General features: G+C 39.2%; 2 protein-coding genes across 18 annotated transcripts in view; one reads left to right on the top strand and one right to left on the bottom strand.

Moving 5' to 3' along the window:
* LOC129191387 (muscleblind-like protein 1) overlaps positions 1–3,641 on the bottom strand; it is a 202,595-nt gene extending 198,954 nt beyond the window's left edge. For all 16 annotated transcript variants that reach the window (XM_054794698.1, XM_054794700.1, XM_054794703.1 and 13 more), the window contains exons 1-2: positions 3,586–3,641; positions 3,038–3,203 (exon numbers count right to left, since the gene is read on the bottom strand). The gene's annotated coding sequence lies outside the window, so the exon portion shown is untranslated. The remainder of the gene's footprint in view (positions 1–3,037; positions 3,204–3,585) is intronic.
* Positions 1,067–20,225, top strand: igsf10 (immunoglobulin superfamily, member 10). Of its 2 annotated transcripts, XM_054794691.1 has the most exons (11): positions 1,067–1,166; positions 2,990–3,225; positions 6,024–6,153; positions 6,291–6,681; positions 8,163–8,921; positions 9,012–10,694; positions 11,420–11,479; positions 11,673–12,905; positions 13,074–13,977; positions 16,258–16,627; positions 16,711–20,225. In XM_054794691.1, exons 2-11 carry the CDS (start codon positions 2,996–2,998, stop codon positions 18,238–18,240), a joined length of 7,290 nt encoding a protein of 2,429 aa, XP_054650666.1. In that variant the 5' UTR covers positions 1,067–1,166; positions 2,990–2,995; the 3' UTR covers positions 18,241–20,225. The 2 variants fall into 2 exon arrangements, with proteins under 2 accessions (XP_054650666.1, XP_054650667.1); XM_054794692.1 differs by lacking the exon at positions 11,420–11,479.
* Positions 20,226–23,810: the final 3,585 nt, after the last annotated feature.

The raw sequence follows: 23,810 nt of genomic DNA, 5'->3' as shown, positions 1-23,810 counted from the left end.
CTAAAGGCTAGACAAAAAACTCCGACTCCATTTGTTCATCAATCATCTTACAGTATGATTCATTAGCAGTGGGTAATGATACATTTTAGCATTTAAAATGCATTTAAGAAGTGTGTGAGGCATATTTAGGTCTTAAACCTGGATTGTGTTTCTACGCATTTAGCTTCTTGGCTTTCTTTGCCATGAGTGAACAATGGCAATTGAAGAGAGACGGCGGTGGGTTCTGGAGCTGAATCTAATATTTATTTATATTTATTGCAAATGTTGATCCAATGTTGATCCAAAATCGGAGGAGAACATCAACATCAAGCTAGCAGGAGGGTTTGAAATGGGGGGGGGGTGCGACCCCGTGTGTCACAAATAGATATTTTTATGGCCATCTCAAATACTCGTGAATTTTCGCCATGCCAAGTACAGTAATAGCGGAGATTTACTGTAATGGCATAAAGTCACGTAGCCTGACTTTTATCTACTCTTTCTCAGTTTCATCGGGTCCTGTCAGCACAGTTTAACACCCTTATGCTGTGTGTATACATTTCTAGACCGTAATGCGTTTGATGTGCCGGAAAACACCCACCAAACACAAAAAGCAAGGAGCAAAACAATAACAGCACAATGCTTTCTGAACACACCTCCAACTGAAATCAATACCAGAAGATTTCCATCTGACGCAAATATTCCTAGCATGTTCTGAAGGCAAATTGGTGGTATATCTGTTCTGTATTCATTTAAAAAAAGACAATCATGCCAAAATACAAAATCATAAATATAGAAGAAGAAGAATCGAGTCATTTTAAATGTCTGCTTTATGTCTTTCTTCTATTCTACGAGTTCAAAAATATATAAACAACAGTGAAATACTATTATCTTGGCAACGATGGGTAATTCCACTGTTTTGGCACGCTTCAGCGCTTCCCTAACAGATGTGTGCTGTTTCCAGAAGGCCTTATACTTCACTGCTACTCCCGGATTACATTTGTGCAGGTTGCACAGTAAGGAAGGGTGAGGGGGCGGAGAAGACCAAAAAGGAGCTCTCCGCTTCAGGCGGCCCCTCAGTCAAGCTCTCCACACACAGCGGGCTCATCTAGGAATTCTATCTGAAGGCTTACTGGGATTGGGATCTTCCACTGGATTTCTATTTTGTTTGAAGTGCGATTTCTTGCGAGGTAAGGTAACGGCCTATTTTTTTTTGTAATACTTTGCTACCTCACACCACTATATTCTGTAAAAAAAAAAAATATATATATATATATTTGCATCAAGGTTGAGGAAATTGAGATGCTACATTTCAACAGTATGGAAGACAGATCACAGTTGGGATAACTGTTAGAATAAAAGGAAGTAACACACCAGATCAATGCAAGATTTAATTTGTATCACATCACGTGGACAAGATTTAGCACAAAAAAGCTACAGTTTTGCAAATGTGTTGATTTGTACTACATTTAATGTCGTTTTAAAGTCACATTATTCTTATAGCTATAAAAGCACATCTTTATGTACTTTTACATTTATTCTACATAGCAACTGTATGGAAAAAAGATCATCACCTGTTAGGATCGAGGGGGTTATATACTTTAACAGAACAATATTGACTGAACATAAGCACAAAAATTGTGCATATGTTCAACTGAGCTCAACTGATTGTATTTAATATGATTTTAATATATGTTAAAGTCACAATATGTCTCTTTTTGTGCAGCACTTTACAATAGCTACATCAGGGGTGTCCAAATTGAGGCCTGGGGGCCATTTGCAGTCGGCAGCTGTTTTTTTTTTTTGCTTTTTTGTTTGTTTTTTTTTTTTAAATCGGCCCACAGACATCCATCTATTTTCTATGCCGCTTATCCTCACTAGGGTATGCTGGAGCCTATCCCAGCTGACTTTGCACATTCTAACAATATAATTAAACAAGAACATTTTAAACAAAACAAAAGAAAAAATTGAAAAATCTGCAGTAATTTTACAAGAATTAATTAATTAATTAAGAGAAAAAAGTTGCAATTTTCTAAGAATAACGTAGTCATATTATGTGGGAAAAAAACATTTAAGTAGCATAAAGTTGAAAGAAAAAAAATATTTTTATAATTTAAATTATATTTTTAATTTTTTTTATTTTAATTATATTTTCTCATAATATAATTATGAGAAAAAAACATGGAAAGTTGTAATTCTTGGAAAATGAGGTTGCAGAAAAGGTTATTATGTTACAAGTACATACTGTATTATACAAAATATTATACAAAAAAGTCATAACATTACGATACGACAATTTACAAACTTGAAATAGTAAAATTTAAAAAAAAAACAGCAGAAATGGGAAAAACAGCTGAAATTTTATGAGAATAAAGACAAAATATTAAGAGAAAAAAGTTGCAATTTGTGGGAATAAACTTAATATTAAGAGGAACAAAAAATAAATTTTAGTAGCATAAAGTTGAAATATTGAAAAAAAAATAGTATTAGTTTGGGGTTTTTTTAAGTCCTAATATTATGAGAAACAAACAACACAACTGTAATTTTTGGAAAACCAAGGTTGGGGAAAAGTTATAATATTATGGGAACAAATTCCAAATATTATGGACATAAAGTCATATATTACAAATAAAAATGTATTAAGATTGGTTAACAAGAAAGTTGAAATATTTGGAAAATAAAAAAAAACAGCAAAAATAGCGGAAAAAAGAGCAAAGAGGGAGGTTGATACGAATAATAAGGTTTTTCATATAACACAAAGCTGAGATGCACTTTTTTCTGAAATATATATAACTTCTTAGCACATGCTGGACAAAATATCAAAGTGGCAAAGTTGCATCCATTCATTTTTCACTGTGTGGCCCTCGTTGGAAAAAGTTTGGACACCCCTGAGCTACATAAAGCTTTGTTCATTTACTTAGCTTCCAACTACCGTTAATCATTTGGCAAACCATTCTGCAAATATATACCATGTGCTCTGCTCTCTCTGGGTGCATTTTTATTTATGATCCAGGGCAAAATGAGTTTTACATCCACGATGAGCGACTGCAGAGGGTCTTACCTGCAGAGGTGTGTGCTCCCAGGGGGGGCTCTGTCGTTGTTGATCCTGTTGGCCGCTATGCTACCGGTGAGGGGTGACTGTCCCGAAACGTGCGTGTGCTCCGTGCCGAGTGAAGTGCACTGCACCTTCCGATACCTGAACGCAGTCCCTGCCCACATCCAGCCAGCTGTGGAAAGAATTAATCTTGGGTGAGCTCCAATGCTATTCTCTATAACATTACAGTGTATCCATTCACCACTGCACACTCTAGCTTTATTAATATGCAATGTTACCATTTACTGTGTTGATGTACACGATAAAAACAATGCATACAGTCAGTTAATACATACAGTTAATTCAACAGTGTCTCAATCGCTACCTGTCGTTTCAAGCGAGGCTAAGCGAGGCTAACTTCACAACAACAAGCCAGCTTCTAAAACGTTGAGTTTGAATGTCCTTTTCTTCTAGTGGGTTACCTTTTAATTAACTCCATTGTCTACAAAATTGGCCCCTGCCTTATCATTTTCTTCTCTGAGGATGAGGGATGAGGTACACACACCCAAACATACCTGTTCATTAGCACGTTAGCTAGCGTCTTCTCCTTCCTGTTCTTCTTCTTCTGTTTACTCTTCTTCTTCGTTTATTGGAGAAAACCGGTATTTGATTTATAAGCTTGCATTAATGATGTGCGGATCGATACTAAAATATCAATACTAGATCTTTATGCTCTAAAATTAATCCTGAAATGAAAATGTCGATACTTAAGTAATTTGTAGCCTACATCACTCATAGGATCACAGTGGAAAGTAACTGCATTATTGATGTCTTGCCTTAAATGATACGCATTTGATGGGAGCAACATTTTCTTCCGTAATGCATAAGCCAGTGTTGAAACGAGCTATGTACAGTTGTGATGTGCGATACCACCGATTTGCTTTCCCATCCGACACTAAAACTCAGGCTGGCAACAGCGATACCGATCCGATACCAATACTTTCTGCAAATTCACCTTTGGTTTTGTCTGGTAACTTTTTAAAAAGTAGTGTATTTCATATATGTAGCATAAATAATACAAGACAAAGACCAAGAAGACAAGAAAATGTATTAATCAAATGAATTATTAATTTAAATAGATGAATAATGTAATAATTAATTTAGGTTATTTAATTATTTATTTATTTTAAACCCTGAAGTATATTGACATAGTGGGGTGATACAGTATAGCCAAGCTAATATACAACAACAGACAAAACAGGGGACAAAATCATATAAAATATGTGAACATTTTAAACAATAAAAAAGAAAATAACTAAATAAAACCATTAAAATCAATGATTAATTATTAAGAACTATAAAAGTGAAAACTTTATTCACAATTCACACATGGCTCCGTTTGTGACCGGTCATCGTTTCAACAGTCAAACATTTCAGACAAACATGACCTCAAATGACTGACGTATCAAAAGTATGGATATTTTCATTTGAGAATCAATTTTAGAACATGAAGATACGGTATCGGAAGTATTGATTGATGATTTGTCATTCTTATAGTAGGTCTTCTTAATAATAATTAATTCACATTAGCTTGGCTATATTGTAAATCACACCGCTAGCTCAATACACTTCAGATTTTTACATAATTAAATAAACTACTCTGATGTATGGTATTCTTTTTGCTATGAGCTATGCTATGTTATTTGTTATGTTATGAAATACACTACTTTTTCAAATTTACCAGACACATTTGTTGTGCTTACACAAAGTATAGTTTCCGGCTTGGTATCGCCGATTCCAGGATACGATACCACTAATTTTCTTTCAGAACCAATGCTGAGTCAAAGTCAGGCTCTTATCGGCGATACCAATATTTTGTGAGAATACACCTACATTTTAAAGGAAAACTGCATTTTTTTTGGAATTTTGTCCATCATCCATAATCCTTATGTGAGACATGAACATACTGTACATCTTCCTGTTTTCTGTGCGTTCTGAAGATCTAAAAAGCTAAAAAGCATTGATATAAAACTATAAAACCTTGTTTTGGAGATGCTTTAATAGCGGTCTTTCTCAGCGAAATAGGTGTGTCCCATTACATGCATTAATTACGTGCCTCTTTTTAGCTGTTTTTATATCTTTAGAATGCACAAAAAAGAGAAAGACATAGCAGTTAAACACATTTAAAGAAAAAAATTGCCTAAATCTGAGTTTATTCAACTATTTCCCCCAACATTTTGCCTCTTTTCCCATAATATTTACATTGTTTATTTCCTTTTCAGTGTGGTAATAATCTTCTTTATAATGTTTTGGTGTGGGTGGTGTTTAATTTTATTATCAGAATATTCACAAGGGCCAAGAAAATACACCCAGCCCTGGTCCAATATCGCAATGCTCGAATAATGTGAAGCAAATGGTCCCCATTCTGCTTAGATGTGTTTGAGGGATTCTAAGCCACCACGACATGTGTTTCAGTGTAACAAGTACACTGTAAATCAAGTTGGAACAGATAACTACTGGCGGTTCTGGCTTGAATGACGCCCTGGCTAATAACCTTGTAATTAACCTGAGGGCTGAGGCCCAACGGCACCCGCCCACCTCGCTTCTTCTTGGGTTTATCAGCATGGGGGCGCGAGTATCACGCCTGTAGGGGGACATATGGAAAGTATTCCATTCCTAACAGTTGAATTATTATTGATCATTTTGATCCGTATGTTGACTGTGGTGCCCTGACATCATCCAGATGTAGCTGTGTGTATGTGTCTGAGTAGCAGTAAATAAATGACTGAACAGGCTAGTAAAATAATCAGCAGGAGTCTTTCAGTCTACACCTAATGAAAATACTTTCCATTACAACAATGAAAACTATTTTGGTCTTGTCATTCATCAAAAACTTTCAAATTTACTGATCAAAATGTAAACATAACCTTCCAAAGATGCGTCCATCATTAAAATATAACAGACACCAATTCTCTGAATTTTATTTATATTTTTTTTATTTTTTTTCTTGCAGATACAACAGTATAACTGTCTTACGAAAGAATGCTCTTTCGGGACTGGAGAAATTAGAATTACTAATGCTGCATAGCAACCTTATTCACAGTATTGAGGACAGAACATTCCAGGACCTACGCTCGCTACAAGTGAGTCACATCCTAACGATCATATCAAAGAGAACAGGTCTATCTCAAACAAATATAGTGTGCTATTAGCATTTTCTATTTTAATGTATCACTTACCTTTTGAGAAATATCCTAAATTCTCTGTTATGTTCTGCAAGGTCCTGAAGATGTCCTATAATAAAGTAAAGGAACTCAACAAACAGACATTCAAAGGCCTGGAGAGTCTGCAGAGACTCTACATGGACCACAATCACATTGAGTTCATCAGCCCAGAAGCTTTCTACGGCCTCACCAGTCTACAGTTGGTCCATCTGGAGGGCAACCGCCTGCAGCAGCTCCACCCGGACACATTCATCACCCTCAGACACAGCCAGGTGTTCAAGGTGTCCTCGGTCAGGACCATCCACTTGTCTGACAACCTTCTCACCAGCTTGCCTGCAGAGATTTTTTCAGGGTGCAACCACTTGGAGAACCTCTTCCTCCACGGCAACCGCTGGGCGTGTGATTGTCGAATAAAATGGTTTGCACTGTGGACGCAGAAGAACACAGGTGAGTGGAATAAAAACATTTTAAGCAGTACCTGTATTTGTAGTTACAATAGAACTTCTAAATCCAAGTCGGAATTTGACTCAAAACACCCCTATGCAAAATGCCACGTAAGACCTCAGCGTACCTCACACGACTTCAGTTCAGCAGGCATCAAAGGATTAATTAGCATTTCTTTTGTGTAGTTTTATTCCAACAAGGAACCGTGTTAGAAAAATTAGAATGTAAGAAGAGGAGATGCAGATTTGTTGCCTTTTCATTTGTTATCAAATCACTTCTTACACTTCTTGCAAGAAAAAATAGGATGCTTGAGAAACATTTGTGACTCACCTTTGTGTTTCTCATTTCAAGTTAAGACTAAGAGTTGTACTGTTTTTGCATTCTACTGTTAACAGTGGTTAATTTATTTTAACACTTGTATGCCCATTAAAAATGTTAAAATGCTCCTCAAACCTTCTTTCTTTGTTCCTTCTAAAAACCTTCTAATAGATTCACCTTTAATCCCGGAATATAAGCCACTACTTTTCCACACGCTTCGAACCCTGCGACTTAAACATTAATGCGGCTTTATGACTAAAGGAACTACAGTTCCCATGATGATTAGAGTCCAGATTCAGAAAGTAGTCAAGTGGATGCACATATCATACGCATACGCAATATCACATTTTGAATTCTTATGCAGCGATCATATTTTGATCTGACAAATCTTAAGTAAGTTTGATCAAGTGTAGAATTACTACAGCTTCTGCTTGGACCGCGGCAGCTGCTGAGCTCTGATGAAAAAAAAGAAGTCTTACGTCTCACTCATCGGAGCTAACAAATGAGATCTGACAAACCTTAAGTAAGTAAGTAAGTTTGATCAAGCCCTTAGATTGCGGTAGCTGTTGAACGAGTGCGGCTGGGAACACCGTGGACACCTGCAGCTTATTAAGTGTGGCCTCAATGTATAAACAAAAAGAATTCTCTTTAAATTTGGTGGGTGCAGCTTATATTCAGGTGTGCTCAGATAGATTGCCATATTGGATCATGTCGGGGTCACCAATGTGGTAGTTGGAAAGAACATGCAGTGTTAGTATCAAGCAGGTCTTTTCCAACCGTCAACACAGAATGAATGTCAAGACAGAAAACTTCGAGATAGCGCCAATACTTATGCACCCAAAACAGTCTACCCACCACGGCCCCAGCCCAAGCTGAATGGGTGAGAGGCCTCCCCTCTAGTGTCTGCCACACTGCTATATTTTCTTTTTTATTTGAGAATGTAATTTAATTCACCAATAAATCAAATTCGCAAATAATAAATCGCCCAAAATGCAGCCCACTTTTACACACAATAAAAAAAGATGAATGAAGAAAAGTTCAACTTATAATTTACGACTTGGCTTCCAGGAAAGCAAATCATAAATGACAATTCTGTACTTGAATAATATGGTCTTTATGGTCTTTTTCCAACATTTCTATACAATACTTGATTCAAATGTTTCCAGGAGTGCTAAAATGCAAGCGGGATAGGAGGTATCCTCGAGGCCAGCTGTGTCCTGTTTGTGATCATCCTTCCCTGTACAACAAGCGACCCCTCTCTCTTCTTCCTACGGAGGCCTTCACTTGTACTAAACCCTGGATTTGGTCCCATCTGAAGCAGAAAAACATCAGCATGGATGAAGGGGATTTTACACTAGTTTCTCCAAGAGATTTTGTTGCTCCACTCGGGTCCATACAAATGAACATGACAGATCAGTTTCAGAGTGGTGCCAGCCTACTATGCACTGTCCAAAGGCCATCTCATTTTGACAACCTTTCACTTACTTTGGAGGAGGAGGCTGGTAACAATATCACTGCACTTGCAGCAAGCATCACAACATATCTGGTTTGTAACACTGACTATGAACACATTCGAAATTTGTGGCAAGTCCTAGCAGCCTACAGCGAGACTCCCATGAGACTGGAAAGAGGCTTGATGTTGGCTAAAAGTCCAGAAATGGTGTACAAATATAAGCAAAAGTTGGTTGAGGATGAGCCACACTCGAACATTGATGCTGAAATCAAAGCCCTTCCAGCATGGTTGATGCAAGGTGAGGTCAACCTGCAGCTCGACCGTGCTACCACCACTTTTTCTACTCTGCATATCAAGTACCAGTCTGTGGTCAACTTACGCATAGAAAACACAGCGCTTATGAAGGACAGCTACTCGTGGACCATGATAAAGAAAGACAACAAAACCAAGACTGAACACACCGTAATAACAGGTGGGTGTTAGGGATCAAGGTTGTACTATTGCATAGCAAAACCTGAACCCAAAAACTTAAAGGTCTTTTGTATTTCAATCTGAAATATAGGTGGTGTGGCACAGCTTATCTGTCAAGTCCGGGGAGAGCCCAAGCCTTTGTTGGAGTGGATTTTACCAGATGGAATTAAGGTTCGAGCCCCTTACATGAGTGAGGACAGTAGGATCATAATCACAGCTGAAGGGAAACTCACTCTTCGGGGTGCAGATGTCTCGGACACAGGCCTCTATCGCTGCATTGCCACAAACTACTTGGATGCAGACATTCTAGTTTTTAGAGTGACAGTTCTCTCTCCTGATGTGGAGGAGGCCGATGTCAATGGTGTCCAGATATCACAGAGACTGAGGGAGAATATTCTTTTTGACTGCAGCGCCACGGCAAGTCCTGAGGCTTCTATACAATGGATACTCCCAGACCACTCAGTACTGGATACGTCCCATGGAAACAGGAAAGTGTATAAGAATGGCACCCTGCTGATTGAGGGTCTCACTGCGAGGGATCGAGGATTTTATCGGTGTTTAGTATCTAATCACTTGGGAGTTGACCTTTTGGTTTCTCAAGTGATGGTAAGTGAACCCTCTGAGGTGGTGACAGGTTTTGATATTGACGGATCCGGGATGGAGATGGAAAGCCGGGTGGACCCAACTTTAACTGACCACCCAGTCACCCCCACTGACAGAGATACGGAGGAATCAGTGGGCATCACTTTACATCGACCTCATCCCAAACTGAGGTCACGGGGAAAAGGAGGTTCAGGAGGTAGAATGGGACACAGGAGGTATTCAGTCAACAACAGACGCACGTTTGGCAGTAGGGTCTTTGATAAAGCAACAAGGAAAGTGGATCCAGTGAAATTTGCAGAATTGATGAAGAAGGCTCAAGATGGAGCTAAAGAAAACATTCAAACAGGGAGACAGATGATAAAAGAGTCAAAGACTGATTTTTCAAACAATGATGAAATTGGCTCTGGTGAGGTACACGATGACAATCTCATTTTGCTTACTACGATTTTGCCAAATTCACATAACCGCCAAGAAGGTAGTGTATTTGGGACGGGAAACAGACAGTCTGACATAACCACGAAAAACAGCGTAGAGGACAAACTAGCAACAGATTCTATGACAATTCAAAAATCTGTATTTAAACACATTCCAGTGGAAAGTGAAAGAGAGAGAGTCACGTCACATGACCCAGTTTCACACAACACAGGCATCTTTAGTTTTGATGGAATGACTGAGCATTATTCCCTTGAAAGAACTACCAAACCACAAACTCTGACAGATTCCTCACAAGAAACTCAGCTCCAGTCCTCCGGAGAACATCCTGCAGAACCAGACACATCCACTGAGGCATCACTGTCATCTACAATTGATCCTAATGTAACTCCAATGAAGGATGGCACAGACCCCATGGAGTATTTCGTCCATTCAGATCCAGAAAGTCAGTCTACAATCACAGCCGTCACCACCACACAGAGACGGGAAGATCAAATCACCTTCCACACAACGCAAACAATAAAATCTCCACCTTTGGGGTCCACCATTATCTCCCGCCAGCACATTCATATCATCCCACACAAGAACAATAGAGGAGGGGGGCGCAGGAGAACGTTCCATGGCCGCAGAAGAATCCTTAAACCCAACAGGATAACTGACATACAGTCCATTATCAACAAACTCATTCAGCCATCAGAGCAGAATACTACAGAACCATACAGATTTGAACTTTCCACAGGTAAGCAAGTTTTTCACTTATTTTCCACTTTAACGCAGCAGTCCCCAATCTAATATACTAATCTAATGCTATTCTCATTTACCAATGTATAAAACAAAGAAAAGCACCTCATCAATATTAAACCATAAAATGAAGACTGACTCAGCATCAGCAAGAGCCAGAGAGAAGCTCATAATATCATGGAACACACAAGTGGCTTGGGGGCATTAGCATGGCAGTAACAAGTAACATGAATTGCATGCGCCCAACTTCGACCCAAATTCATCCATCCATCTATTTTCTATACCGTCTGTCCTCACTAGGGTATAGAGCCTATCCCAGCTGACTATGGGTGAGAAGCAGGGTAAAACCTGGACTGGTCACCAGCCAATCAAAGGCCACATACAGACAAACACAAACCAAGAGATAGAAACCCAGATCTTCCAAATCACCTGACTGTGTGATCAACATGCTAACCACTAAGCCACTGTGCGGCTGACCGAAATTCTATAGATTTAAATACATTTTCTTTGTATATTATTTTTCAAATAAAATGTCCTTCGTTATAATATATATATATATATATATATATATATATATATATATATATATATATATATATATATATATATATATATATATATATAATATTGTTTTGCATCTACATTATATTTGCTGTAGTTATGTATTTTTTAACATGTCTGTTAATTAATGTATTTTTTTTCTTAAATTTTTATGATGCCAAGTTTGGCCCTGTCCAGGGACCAGTGCCCGGCCACGGAACGGTTTGGGACCCCTGTCTTACTGTATGTAGAGCTACAAGATCAAAGCTGTTTTACAGGGCCACCTAATCCACCCATTCAAACAATGATTAATGATAATGATTATTTTTTTATAGGACTATATATTGTAATACACTGATTTGTATAGGCTCACATCCACATGACCCATAGTACAATACATATAATATTGACAATGTATCTGTTTTTTTTACCACAGGTAAGGAGCTATCCATTTCTACAACGCCATTTGGGGGACGAGAGAAAGGAGGCAACAAAAAAACAACTAAAAGACAAAGGAAACCATTAATCACCACGGAAACTGTAACAACTCCTCAGATTTCAACAGTAACATTCACTACATCCCCTACTACTCTGCTACCCATCACTGCTCACCCACTGACTATAACCAAGGATCTTATCCCTTCCCCAAAAACAAAGACCACAGTAAGCTTATTTGAAGACGACAACTATGGAGATTCATTCTCGGCAGATTTTGAAGTGCCAAATCTGAAGCCCAGTGTCCAGCATCATACTACAATTAGCCCTACGTATTACCCCACCACTGCTAAAACACCACTAGAATCACTAACTCTTGCTTCACCACCGACGGTCAAACCACCTTCAGGGAGAAAGTCTGACAAAGAACTTGTCTATGGCTCTGGTAGACTCCCTGATGATTTTTCTACAAGCAGGAGAGGATCCAATGGAAAGAGAGGCCGGCAAGGAAGAAGAAGAGGACCCTCTAAGGGAAGTCGACCTTTAAAGAAACCTAAAACAACAAAATTGTATCCTACGAACGCACCTGAGTCCCGCAAGAAACCAACGACTGAGATAGTCGTGGAAGGGATCATCCAGACAACTGTAGTGCCCCACAAGAGTTTCTCCAAACCCCTGCACACACCATCAAGGCCAATATACATAACTCCAGGGACATCAGAGCAGGAGACATACGCTTACAAAGAAGTCGACTGGGGCATTTCTTATACTCCAACCAAAACACCTTTCATTCATTCAACACCACAAATGCCATCTACATCAAGGGGACCTTATAAAACAGTTCAGAACAGACTCCACAGTTCTTATCGACCCCCAACACAGAGGAATAATGATCACACAACAGTTGCAAGGAGAACCAGACCTACAGTTCAAAGTGGTGCCAAAGACAATGCAGATAAAGTCATTTCTTTTGCTACAATGACAATATACACAGCAAAGCAAAACTACACCAATACATACAACAGCAACAATGTAGAACATCTCCATGTCACTATGAGTCCCACTGTTGCTGGTTTAGAACAAACTACTAAGGTCCCATCAAGCAAACCCAGGATAGTTGGTGGCAATGCAGCCAGTTTTATGGTCTTGTCCAGCTCGGATGCTTTTCTGCCCTGTGAGGCTGTCGGAGACCCTCTGCCAGAAATATCCTGGAAACGCTTCTCCTCAAGCACAGGTATACTTGACAGACACCAAAAAGATGTAATATGAAATTAATTGCACTGTCCACTGTACAGTATGTATATTTGTGTGTAGGAGCAATCCTCATTCTATAACTGTCTTTCTGAATTCTTGTCTTTGAATGTTTTTGTGATCCTGAGTGTGTTCATTCTCTTTCTGCCAGGAAACACAGTTACCATTAAGGGAAGAATAGGCAAGTTTGAGGTGTTCAGCAATGGCACATTGGCAATACGGAATGCCAACATCAAGGACCGTGGCCAGTATCTTTGTATCGCTGAGAATGCTCATGGGTCAGATAAACTTATTGTCACCCTCTCTGTGGTGGCTTACCCATCACGTATCCTAGAGCCCAAAATGCGTGAGATTAAGTCTCATGCAGGAAATACTGTGGAGATGAAGTGTAATACAGAGGGTCGGCCCACACCTACAATATCCTGGATTCTGGCAAACCGGACACAAGTAAGAGGGCAAAACACAGCAAATGGAAGGGTGACGGTGACTGCTGGTGGCGCTCTAGTCATTACACAGGTATCTGTTTTTGATAGAGGTCATTACAAGTGCATTGCTAGTAACCCAGCTGGAGCTGATACTGCTACAGTCCGCCTGCATGTGGTAGCTGCTCCGCCAGATATCTTGGAGGAGAAACGTCAACAGGTGAAGGCTGTTTTAAACCAAAACCTATGGCTGCACTGCACAGGACAAGGCAACCCTAAACCTAGGATTCACTGGGTGCTGCATGACGGTTTGGTAGTCAGTTCAGACAGATTTTCCTGGGACAATAGGATATCTGTTCATGAGAATGGAACCCTGCACATCAAGGATGTGACTCTAAATGATAAGGGTAAATATGAATGTATTGCAACCAGCTCTACAGGCTCAGAACGAAGGGTGGTGACTCTGACAGTCGAGAAAAAAGAATCTGCACCGAAAATAATAGCAACATCCCATTATGTTACTGAGTTGTATTTTGGAGATCAGCTGAAACTGGACTGCTCAGCAAAAGGAGACCCTAAACCAAGGATTATGTGGAGGTTACCCTCTGAAACAGTGGTGGACCAGTGGCACGGGTAAGATCCTATGACTTAAAAAGCAGAAATGACTAAAACTGCACTTCCTTTTAAACAGTGTGTTCTCTGTACTTTCTGCTGTTAAACACTAATTCATATACAGTCAAACCTGTCTATAGCGGCCACTGAAGGGAAACGGCAAAAGTGGCCGCTATAGACAGGTTGGTGGCCATTTTGAATTTGTGCGCACACATATTAACATGTATTCACAAAAAGACTGGAGCAAAACCAAGAGACAGAGGGGGAAACGCTCTCTTGACACATAAACAGGTAGGTAAATCTAGGTAACAGCTCCGGTGAGGAAACTAGTCATGTCAATAATAACAATGAACCGTACATTCGACGGCGCTGGCCTTTTATCCGCCACAAATGTTAATTGACCGCAGCTGTGCGGCCACCAGGCATGAAGCGGCTGCCTCTTCCTCCCCGGAGAAGGCACAGCCCGCCAAATAAGAGCGCAGGACAGGGGGCGCTCGCACCTGTCCTGTAGAACGTCACAAATTTCCATCTTTGATTTTTTTTAAAATACGATTTTAAAAGCAAGAAATAAAAATTTTAGTGAACGAGCCCGAAGATATATGTACAGGATACACGTGAAGCAGTCATGAATGGGTGTGTGGGTGAACAATTGAGTGCGAAAATCGTCGTAAACTAGCAATACCATCGCTCCTTTCTTATTGAATGGGCTTCTAATCTCTAATTACTCGGCAATTAAGTGATATTTTAGATGTTTTATTCAGGTGTTTTGGCTATTTTAGAATCTATTCACGGCATTGCAAAGTGGGAAGATTACCGTTTTGGCCGTCAATAAATCTTTTCAGGGCGGCACTGCAAAGTAAGAAGGCGGCTTTTTTATGTCGAACTAGGACTCAGTAATTAAAGTCTACACACGACGGCTTCATTGATTTAAAAAACGAAAATTTTTCGTGCATGAAACTTCTGCTTGAGTCGGCATTTTGGCCGCTATATGCGGTCAAATATTGACCAAGGGATACCAAATGGGTAGCCACTGGCCGTGTTAGACAGGTGACTGCTATACACAGGGTCTATAACACGTAAATTTTCTGCGGGGGATTTTTCAGCGGCCGCTATAGGCAGGTGGTCATTCTGTGCAGGTGGAGCTAAGACAGGTTGGACTGTACACTCAATAAAAATCTAAATGCAACACCTTTGTTTTTGCGCCCATCTTTCAGGAGCTGAACTCAAAGATCTCAGTCTTTTTCTATTTACACAAAAGTCCTATTTGTCTCAAACATTGTTCACAAATCTGTCCATATCTGTGTTCATGAGCACTTCTCTTTTGTCGAGATAATTCATGAAGTGTGTTGTATTGCGTGAGGCAAATGGTGGTCACTGACTGGTACTGACTGGTTTTCTTCCCTCTCCCAGATCACCCCAATACAGTAAAATTGCACATTTTTATTGTAGCCAGCCTAAGGCACACCTGTGCAATAATTATGCTGTCTAATCCGCATACTGATATCCCACACCTGTAAAGTAGTTGGATTATCTGGACAGAGGAGAATATTTCAGACATATAGGCCTTTGGTGTACATAGAAAAAGTTTTAGATCTTTGGGTGCAAAAACAAAATGTTTCATTTATACTTTGAGTGTATATGTTGAGTGTATGTAGAAATTACATGTATTTATAATAGACATCATATGGCAGTGTGTTTGGCATGTCTGCCTCATAGCTAGGAGAGGCAGAGTCAAGAAGCTGCTACATATCTTCTACCAGACTGTGGTAGCTAGTGCCCTCCTGTATGCTGTTGTGTGCGGGGGGAGCAGCCTCAAGAAGAAGGACGCCAAACGCCTGGACAAACTGGTGAGGAAGGCAGGCTCTGTCATTGGCACTGAGTTGGACAGCCTGACATCTGTGGCAGAGCAAAGGACACTGAGGAGGCTCCTTTCCATCATGGACAACCAGCATCATCCAAAGCAAAGCATCATCTCTCAACAGAAGAGCAGATTCAGTGGCAGATTACTATCACTGTCCTGCTCCACTGATAGAATGAGCAGATCATTCCTCCCCCACACCATGCGGCTTTTCAACACAACAGAGGGGGAGTGATAAAAAAACGCATTTCTCTTGGAAATAAATAGAGTATCTATCTATCTATGAATATGACACAGAAAACTTTTAATAAACTATGGAATTATTTACATAATATAAAAGTAAATCAGACCTATTTACACTACAGTATATTTAAATGGACAACAATCTGCCTTCAGTGATCTTTATAATGTCTATATCTTTCTCATTTTATTCATTTCCTTAGGATGGGTAGCAGATTCCAGGTTCTGGAAAATGGCACACTCATCATCAACTCTGTGATTGATAAAGACGCAGGAGACTATCACTGTGTTGCTAAAAGTGCAACTGGTGATGACCAACAACTTATGAGGGTCAAGGTGTCAATGAAGCCCGCTAAAATAGAGCATAAGCTCTCTTCTGGCAAGAAGAAGGTTTTCTATGGTAATGACTTAAAGGTTGACTGTAAAGCCTCTGGGGCTCCAAAGCCAGAAATCTCCTGGGGACTTCCAGATGGTACCCTTGTTAACAGTGCTCTGCAGGCAGATTCCTTTAGTGGAGGAGGGAGAATACGACGCTACACTCTGTTTGACAATGGAACACTCTACCTAAATGAAGTAAGCAATATATACACTATATTTTCCTCACCTTCCATATGAAACCTTGTCCTGATGGCATACATTTATGTATTATTTGTCAGGTCAGCATGTCAGAGGAAGGCGACTACACTTGCATTGCTGAGAACCAAGGTGGAAAAGATGAGATGCACGTACATATCACTGTGGTGACTGCCGCTCCGAAGATACGCCAAGACAGCAAGACCTTTGCCAGACTAAAGCCTGGAGGTAACATCCGCTTTGACTGTGAAGCAGTTGGTGAACCCAAACCTAAGATTCTGTGGACGTTGCCTAACAATGACATCATCGCAGCGTCCAACGAACGCTACTTACTGCATGTAAATGGCTCTCTAGATATAAGGAATGTAAAGCCAATTGACACTGGAGAATATGTTTGTATGGCTCGCAACCCTGCTGGTGAAAACAGAAAAGTGTATAGGCTTGAAATTGATGGTAACCCACCAGTGATCAATGGCTACCATCAGAATAGGACAGTAATAAAAGATTTCTCCACAAAATATTCAAGGAAGCTTATGGACTGTAAAACTGAAGGCAATCCCACTCCTACAATCACCTGGATAATGCCCGATAACATCTTTCTGAGAGCACCATACTTTGGTGGTAGAATTAATGTCCATCATAATGGGACTTTAGAAATTCGTAATGTGCGTACTACCGATACGGGAGAGTTCATCTGCATGGCCAGGAATGATGGTGGAGAGGCGGTAATGGTCATACAGCTCGAGGTGACCAATACGCTTCGAAGGCCTATCTTTAAGAACCCTTTCAACGAGCGGATTGTCTCTCCATTGGGGAAGACCAATGTTCTGAACTGCTCTGCTGATGGACACCCAAAGCCAGAGATCACCTGGATCCTGCCTAATGGAACACGACGTACAGGTGGGCATAACTCCCAAGATGGGACTTTGGTCATCTACAACTCTCGCATTGAGGATGCTGGGAAATACCGCTGTGGTGCCAAGAATATCATGGGCTACATAGAAAAGCTAATCATTTTGGATGTTGGACAGAAGCCTTTCATCCTGACGAGGCCACGGGGGATCATACGCAGTATGTTTGGGGAACCTCTATACCTTCACTGTCTATCTGATGGAAATCCAAAACCTAGGGTCTACTGGACCCTCCCTGGGGGCCACACTCTCACGCGGCCTCAAGTCCTGGGACGCTACAAGTTCCAAGAGAACGGTACACTAATTGTCCAAGACACCACTCTCCATGACAGAGGGAACTATGTCTGCAGAGCTCGGAATGATGCGGGGGAGGCTTTGCTAACCGTCCCTGTTGTTATCATCGCCTACCCTCCACGCATCACTACGATGCCACCCCCTAGCTTGAGTGTAATGGCTGGGACACCTATCAAGCTAAACTGTGCTGCTGTTGGATTACCCAAACCAGAGATCACCTGGGAGTTGCCTGATTATTCCATTCTGTCTACAGCACAACATGGGAGGCCGATGGGAAGTGAGTTGCTTCACCTTCAGGGTACGCTAATCATTCAGAGACTCACAGCCTTAGACTCTGGCACTTATAAGTGTCTGGCCAAGAACCACCTGGGCACAGACCTGAAGGCTGTATATGTGCATGTGCTGTAGGAAAATAAACCAGGGCTGAAGGATTCACTTGGGTGAACACAGGGTAAACTGCCTTTTTGTATGTAGATTGAAGAGACTCACAACATATTCCCAAAAAAATATCTGGCATTAATTTAAAATGAGAAAAACACATGAGAACAAAACCATTTTAACTGACAAAACACAGCTGGGGGGCTGAAATGTGTTATTGTAACTTGGAAGCGAACGTTTAGAAAATCATACAGTAGGTGGTTCTCATTCATGTGGGTGATTCTCCCAGGAACTGAATGTGTTCATACACTCTAACCCAAAGTAAGAAGGGGGTGGTTTGCTGGTAACACATGGACACAATTACAGCACATACAGTCTTGTCAACAACTTGTTGTTTAACAGCAAACAATGAAGACCAGTGACAGGACATATATATATATATTTTGTAAAAATATTTGAAGTGGAAACCATCAAATGTTGTCTATTTTTTTTAATCAAAACATAAAAGTATGAAGACTGTTTTACACTGGATGCATATCTTGTTGGCTACAATGTCAGTGATTTCAAACCGGCGTTACAGCAGATTCTGGTTGAAAGCAGATTCCCTTTTTTTTTTGTTCAGATAATTACTTAAAACAGTTTTAAAGAATTATGATCTATTGTGTTGTACACAAGAATTTACAGTAATGTTATACATTATGCTTATCTGTAATAATACAGTATTTTTTTTTTCAAATCTATTAATGTTTGGGAGGAATAATAAACATTTAAACAGGGTTGGGAGTTTTCATTCGGGAGTTTTCCTTTTCATTACCGTAAATTCCGGACTAGTTAACACACCTGAATATAAGCCGGACCCACCAAAGAGAACAAACTGTTGTACAAAGGTATATGGGCCGAACTGGTCTATAAGCTGCGGGTGTCCACTTTGTAACGTGAGATCTTTACACAGAAAGACACACTATAAACCTTGCAGTCCTACCTACACCCGGTGTTTCCAACATCACTTGTTCAACAGCTGCCACGATCCAAGGGCTTGATCCTACTATCAGATCAAAACACAATCGCTGCATAAGACTTCAAAACATATAATATTAGTTTGTGGCTATTTTGACACTCTGGGCATCACGGGAACTGTAGTTCTTTTAGCTATAAATTAGCCGCATCATTGTTTAATATATTTTGATTTAGAAATCATTAATTACTGGAGTAGTGAAGCATTTTTTCTATGACACTATGATACCAAGTAAACCAGGTATTAGTATCACTGATACAACAGGTTGGGAAATAAATACGGTGGAACCCATTTCTTCACCCACTTATGTCGGCATCTGTCAACCAGTCCAAGGGGCGTCGACATAACTAACCAAAACTAACCATTGCACTGAGCATGTTGCTGTTGTCGCCTCACGCTATTTAGCGATAATGGGGAATTTTACGCAGTCTGTCAAAACACAGTAATCCCTCGTTTAGCGCCGATAATTGGTTTCAGACCTGACCGTGATAAGTGCATTTCCGTGAAGTAGGATTCCTTATTTATAAATGGAATATTTTCATAGTTACAGCATAGAAAACATGTTTACCACCTTCTAAATATGATTTTTAACATTATTAGAGCCATCTAATTATGAAATAACACTACTGTAGTCACTTTTACCCAATATAGTTGACATAATAATAGAAAATAAGGCATCTTAGACATACAGTAAATAAGACATTACACAGACTGACACGTTAGCTTTGAGGATACTTGGTGGCTATTGTCTCATCAATATCATATATAGTAGACATAATAAGAAAAAACAAGATTTAAATAAGACTCGTGCTCGTGTGTGTTGAAATAAATGTGTTCCCTAGGGGAGCTGAGTGGCAGGTGGACAGGAAGTGAATTACGGAGTTCAGAGTTGAGTTTTAGCTTGCCGTAGGTTACGGCTGCAACAGTAACCTGTGATTTTGTCAGAAACTTTTGTTTGGGATTATTGTGCTTGTTGTGCGATAATTCAAACCTGCAATAAAAGTGTGTTCTTCTGGCGATCAAGTCTATCTCAATGAACATTACATGCATGTTACTGACACCTAGTGACCAGTGTAGAATATTGCATATCAACACCGATCTTTGAATGCATCTTCTGAATGCCTTATATTTGTATTTTAATTCATTTAGACATTTTTATGCTTGAAAATGATTAATTCAGGCAAAAAAATACGCAAAAGCATCTTTTTTAACTAATAGCAAAAAAAGACCCGCTCTCATTATTATTATTTGTCTTCTGTCTTGTAATTTAACATTTTCATGAGCTCGGTTACCTAAGAGCAACTGGAACCAATTTCCCTTTAAATGACTGCAATTGTGGCTCCATGAATGCCGTTTAACAAAGGCAAATAAACTTCCCTCTTGCACAACTTCATAGTTAAGGTTGTGGTTGTGAAGTTGTGTTTTGTACACACATTAGTGGAAAATGACATGGAAGTATCGAGGGTATCGATTGGATTCTATGAGTGTTGGAATGCAGGATTCGCATGGAAGCGCCATTGAAAAGAATCACATAATCGTCATGTATCGCTCCTCCAACCATATGCCCTCTGATAGTGAGGTTTGCCGAAATAACCTTCCCTTTGACATTAATAAAGGTTTAAAATGTGGATTTTTCCATTTTAATCCCTCCATTTGGGTGTTTAAAGAGAAAGAAAGGTCTATCACATCATTTGAAATGTGGTTAATATGCAGCTACTGAAAGGAAGTGTGTGTTTTGTCTGGCTGAAAGACCACAGCTGCCGGCTAGAGACTTACGCTCGCTTCAAGTTGAATAAACATTGAGTGCTTTTGCTCAAAATGAGGCGGTTAGGAGGGCGTTCCTCGGCCACCTTGAAGATCCTGAAAAAACAGAGCAATTCTGCTCCGACGCAACGTTCTGGAGTTTTTGCTCTGCTTGCCATTAGCAAATTTTTCACCATCTCCAGGGCCACACTCACAACACTGATCACCTGAAATGAAGTGAGAAAAAGGCACATTGATAGCCGAGGCAAACAGGGAAAAGGTGTCACATTTTTTTGCCTTATGGCCGAGGTGAGCGCGGTGCGGCCCGGAGGACGTTTGTGGCCTATGTCGGTTTTTTTTACATGCAGCACATTCTAATAATATCATTTAACAAGAAAACCAAAAAAAAAAAAAAAAAAAACAGTCATGATTTCACAAGTAAAAAGTCAAAATATTAAGAGAAAAAAGTTGTAACCTAATGACAAAAAGTTTTAATTTTATGAGAATAACATAATATTATGAGGAAAAATAATGTCATTTTAGTTGCAAAAAGTTGAAATATCAAAGAAAGAAGACATTCTTCTTTGAAGTTGTAATATTATGACAAAGAAACAAAAACAACAAAAACAATTTTGGAAAAGTTGGTTGCGGAAAAGGTTATAATGTTAGGAGAATAAAGTGAAAATATTATGGAAATAAAGTTAGAATTCCAAAAAGAAAACTTTGAAAGAAAGTTGAAATAGTTTAGATTTAAAAAATTTAAAAAAACAGCAAAACAGATGTAATTTTACGAGACTAAAGTCTAAATATTAAGAGAAAGAAGTCATATTCTAATGAAAAAGAAGACGTAATTTTACAAGCATGAACTTGTAAAGAAAATAATGTAATTAAAAATGTTTTACATTTTTTTAAAAGTTGTACCATTATAAAAAAAACAAAATAAACTTGTAATTCTTGGAAAATTAGGTTGGGGAAAATGTTATACGATGGGAATAAAGTCAAAATAATGAGAAAAAAATTTACAAGAAGAAATTTGAGATAGCTGGAATATAAAAAAAAAAAACAGCAGAAATGGAAAAAAAACAGCTAAACTTTGTGAGAATAAACTCTTAATATGAAAGAAAAAACATTTTAATTGTAACATTATGAGAAACAAACAAAACAAAAAAATTTGGTTGGGGAAAAAGTCATAATTATGAGAAGAAAATTTACAAGAAGAAAATTGAAATGGCTGGAAAATTTAGAAAAAAAAAACCAGCAGAAATGAACAAAACAGCTGTCATTTTACGAGAATGATGTCAAAATATTACAAGAAAAAAGTTGAAATTTTACAAGAATAAAATCTTAATATTATGAGGAAAAACAATGTCATTTTAGTAACATAGAGTGGAAATATTAAATAAAACAAATTTATGGAAAAGACAGAAAAATAATATGGAAAAAAAATCATAATATTACACAAAAAATTAAATATTTAGAAAATTTTTTTTAAAAAGCAGCAAAAATGTGAAGTGAGTTGATACTAATAATAGTTTTATTCACCTATATGACAAAGCTGAGATGCAGTTTTTTCTTGAAATATATATACTGTAACTTCTTAGCATATGTTGCTTTACCAAATATCAAAGTGGCAAAGTTGCATCCTTTCATTTTTCACTATGTGGCCCTGGAAAAAGTTTGGACACCCCTGCCTTATGGTCTGAATTCAGTACTTAGAGGCCTGAACAAGGAAATCTCCAGAGGGAATTACAGCGATGTCAAGAAGCAACCTGAGACAGTGCTTTTTCTTTAGTATACTTTAAGTGGCATACTTGGCAATATTTCCCGAAGAGACTAAAAAGGGTCAATTTTATTATATCTTCTCAAGGAAAAATACAAATATAAGGCATTCAAAGACATCAGTAATGTTACTGTAATGTAGGGTTAGACACTCAAGCACCAAATGTGATCGCCAGAACAAGAGACTATTAATGCAGGTCTGATTGACCTCACAACAGGCACAATAATCCCTAATAAAAACACGGATGCCAAGATGAAACTCAACTCTGAACCCCCGACACTTCCTGTCCGCCCGCCACTCAGCTCTCCTAGGGAAAGTTGCAGAAATGTGAGGGGTGTGAAAAGACTGATTACACGCAGTATATATAGTATTCCCAATGCACTGACAAACACAGAATGCAGTAAATGTACGCATTTGTCAGTACCTGTGGCAATGATGGAATTTCACACCAGAGTAGGACAATCCTCACGTCAGCCGTTTAGCCACAAGTAAGATGGACTGGTCTTTGCACATCGTCTTCGGGGAAGATGTGTCATGCTGTGGTCGTCACAAACATCTGCTCAGGCCAATTTTCAAAAGGTTTCCGTGGTCTTTTTCTACTTTAAAGGCAACCCTTATTTCAAATTCTCTCTAATGCTCAGTTTTGATGGACACTATCAGATAGGTATTCATTTAACAATATGCTTATATATACACTATACAGTATAATTGTACTGCTGTTTGTAATACTTTGGTTTGGATCTTAAGAAATGCTTTATGGATTTTTAATTCACCCATATATCGTAGTTTGTCTGGCCTGAGGACAGTGAAAGTACTTCAGTGGGGGGTTCTCCATTCTGATTGGATGCAGATGTGCTCCTTTAACCAGGTGATCCGCACGATGGACATCTCTTCCTAACTAAGAAATAGAATGCCTCAACTAAAGACAGTTGAACAGTTTATTATGCCTTTGCAAAGGGTCAGACAACATACAGTGTGCATGGTGGTCTGCAAATGTCCGGCCAAGAGTGGCTTCCAGACTGCAACTCTTATACTCCATCGCATGCAAATGAATTACATTGT

The sequence above is a fragment of the Dunckerocampus dactyliophorus genome, chromosome 12, assembly GCF_027744805.1.
Source record: "Dunckerocampus dactyliophorus isolate RoL2022-P2 chromosome 12, RoL_Ddac_1.1, whole genome shotgun sequence".
Lineage (NCBI taxonomy): Eukaryota > Metazoa > Chordata > Actinopteri > Syngnathiformes > Syngnathidae > Dunckerocampus > Dunckerocampus dactyliophorus.
This window is presented reverse-complemented; position numbering and strand designations above follow the sequence as displayed.

Excerpts from the sequence above, each read along its gene's own strand:
- igsf10 (XM_054794691.1), top strand. The coding sequence starts at position 2,996 with ATGAGTTTTACATCCACGATGAGCGACTGCAGAGGGTCTTACCTGCAG. Across the intron at positions 11,480-11,672 it reads TTTGGGACCCCTGTCTTACT|GTAAGGAGCTATCCATTTCT; the intron begins GTATGTAGAGCT and ends TTTTTACCACAG. Across the intron at positions 16,628-16,710 it reads GAACACTCTACCTAAATGAA|GTCAGCATGTCAGAGGAAGG; the intron begins GTAAGCAATATA and ends ATTATTTGTCAG.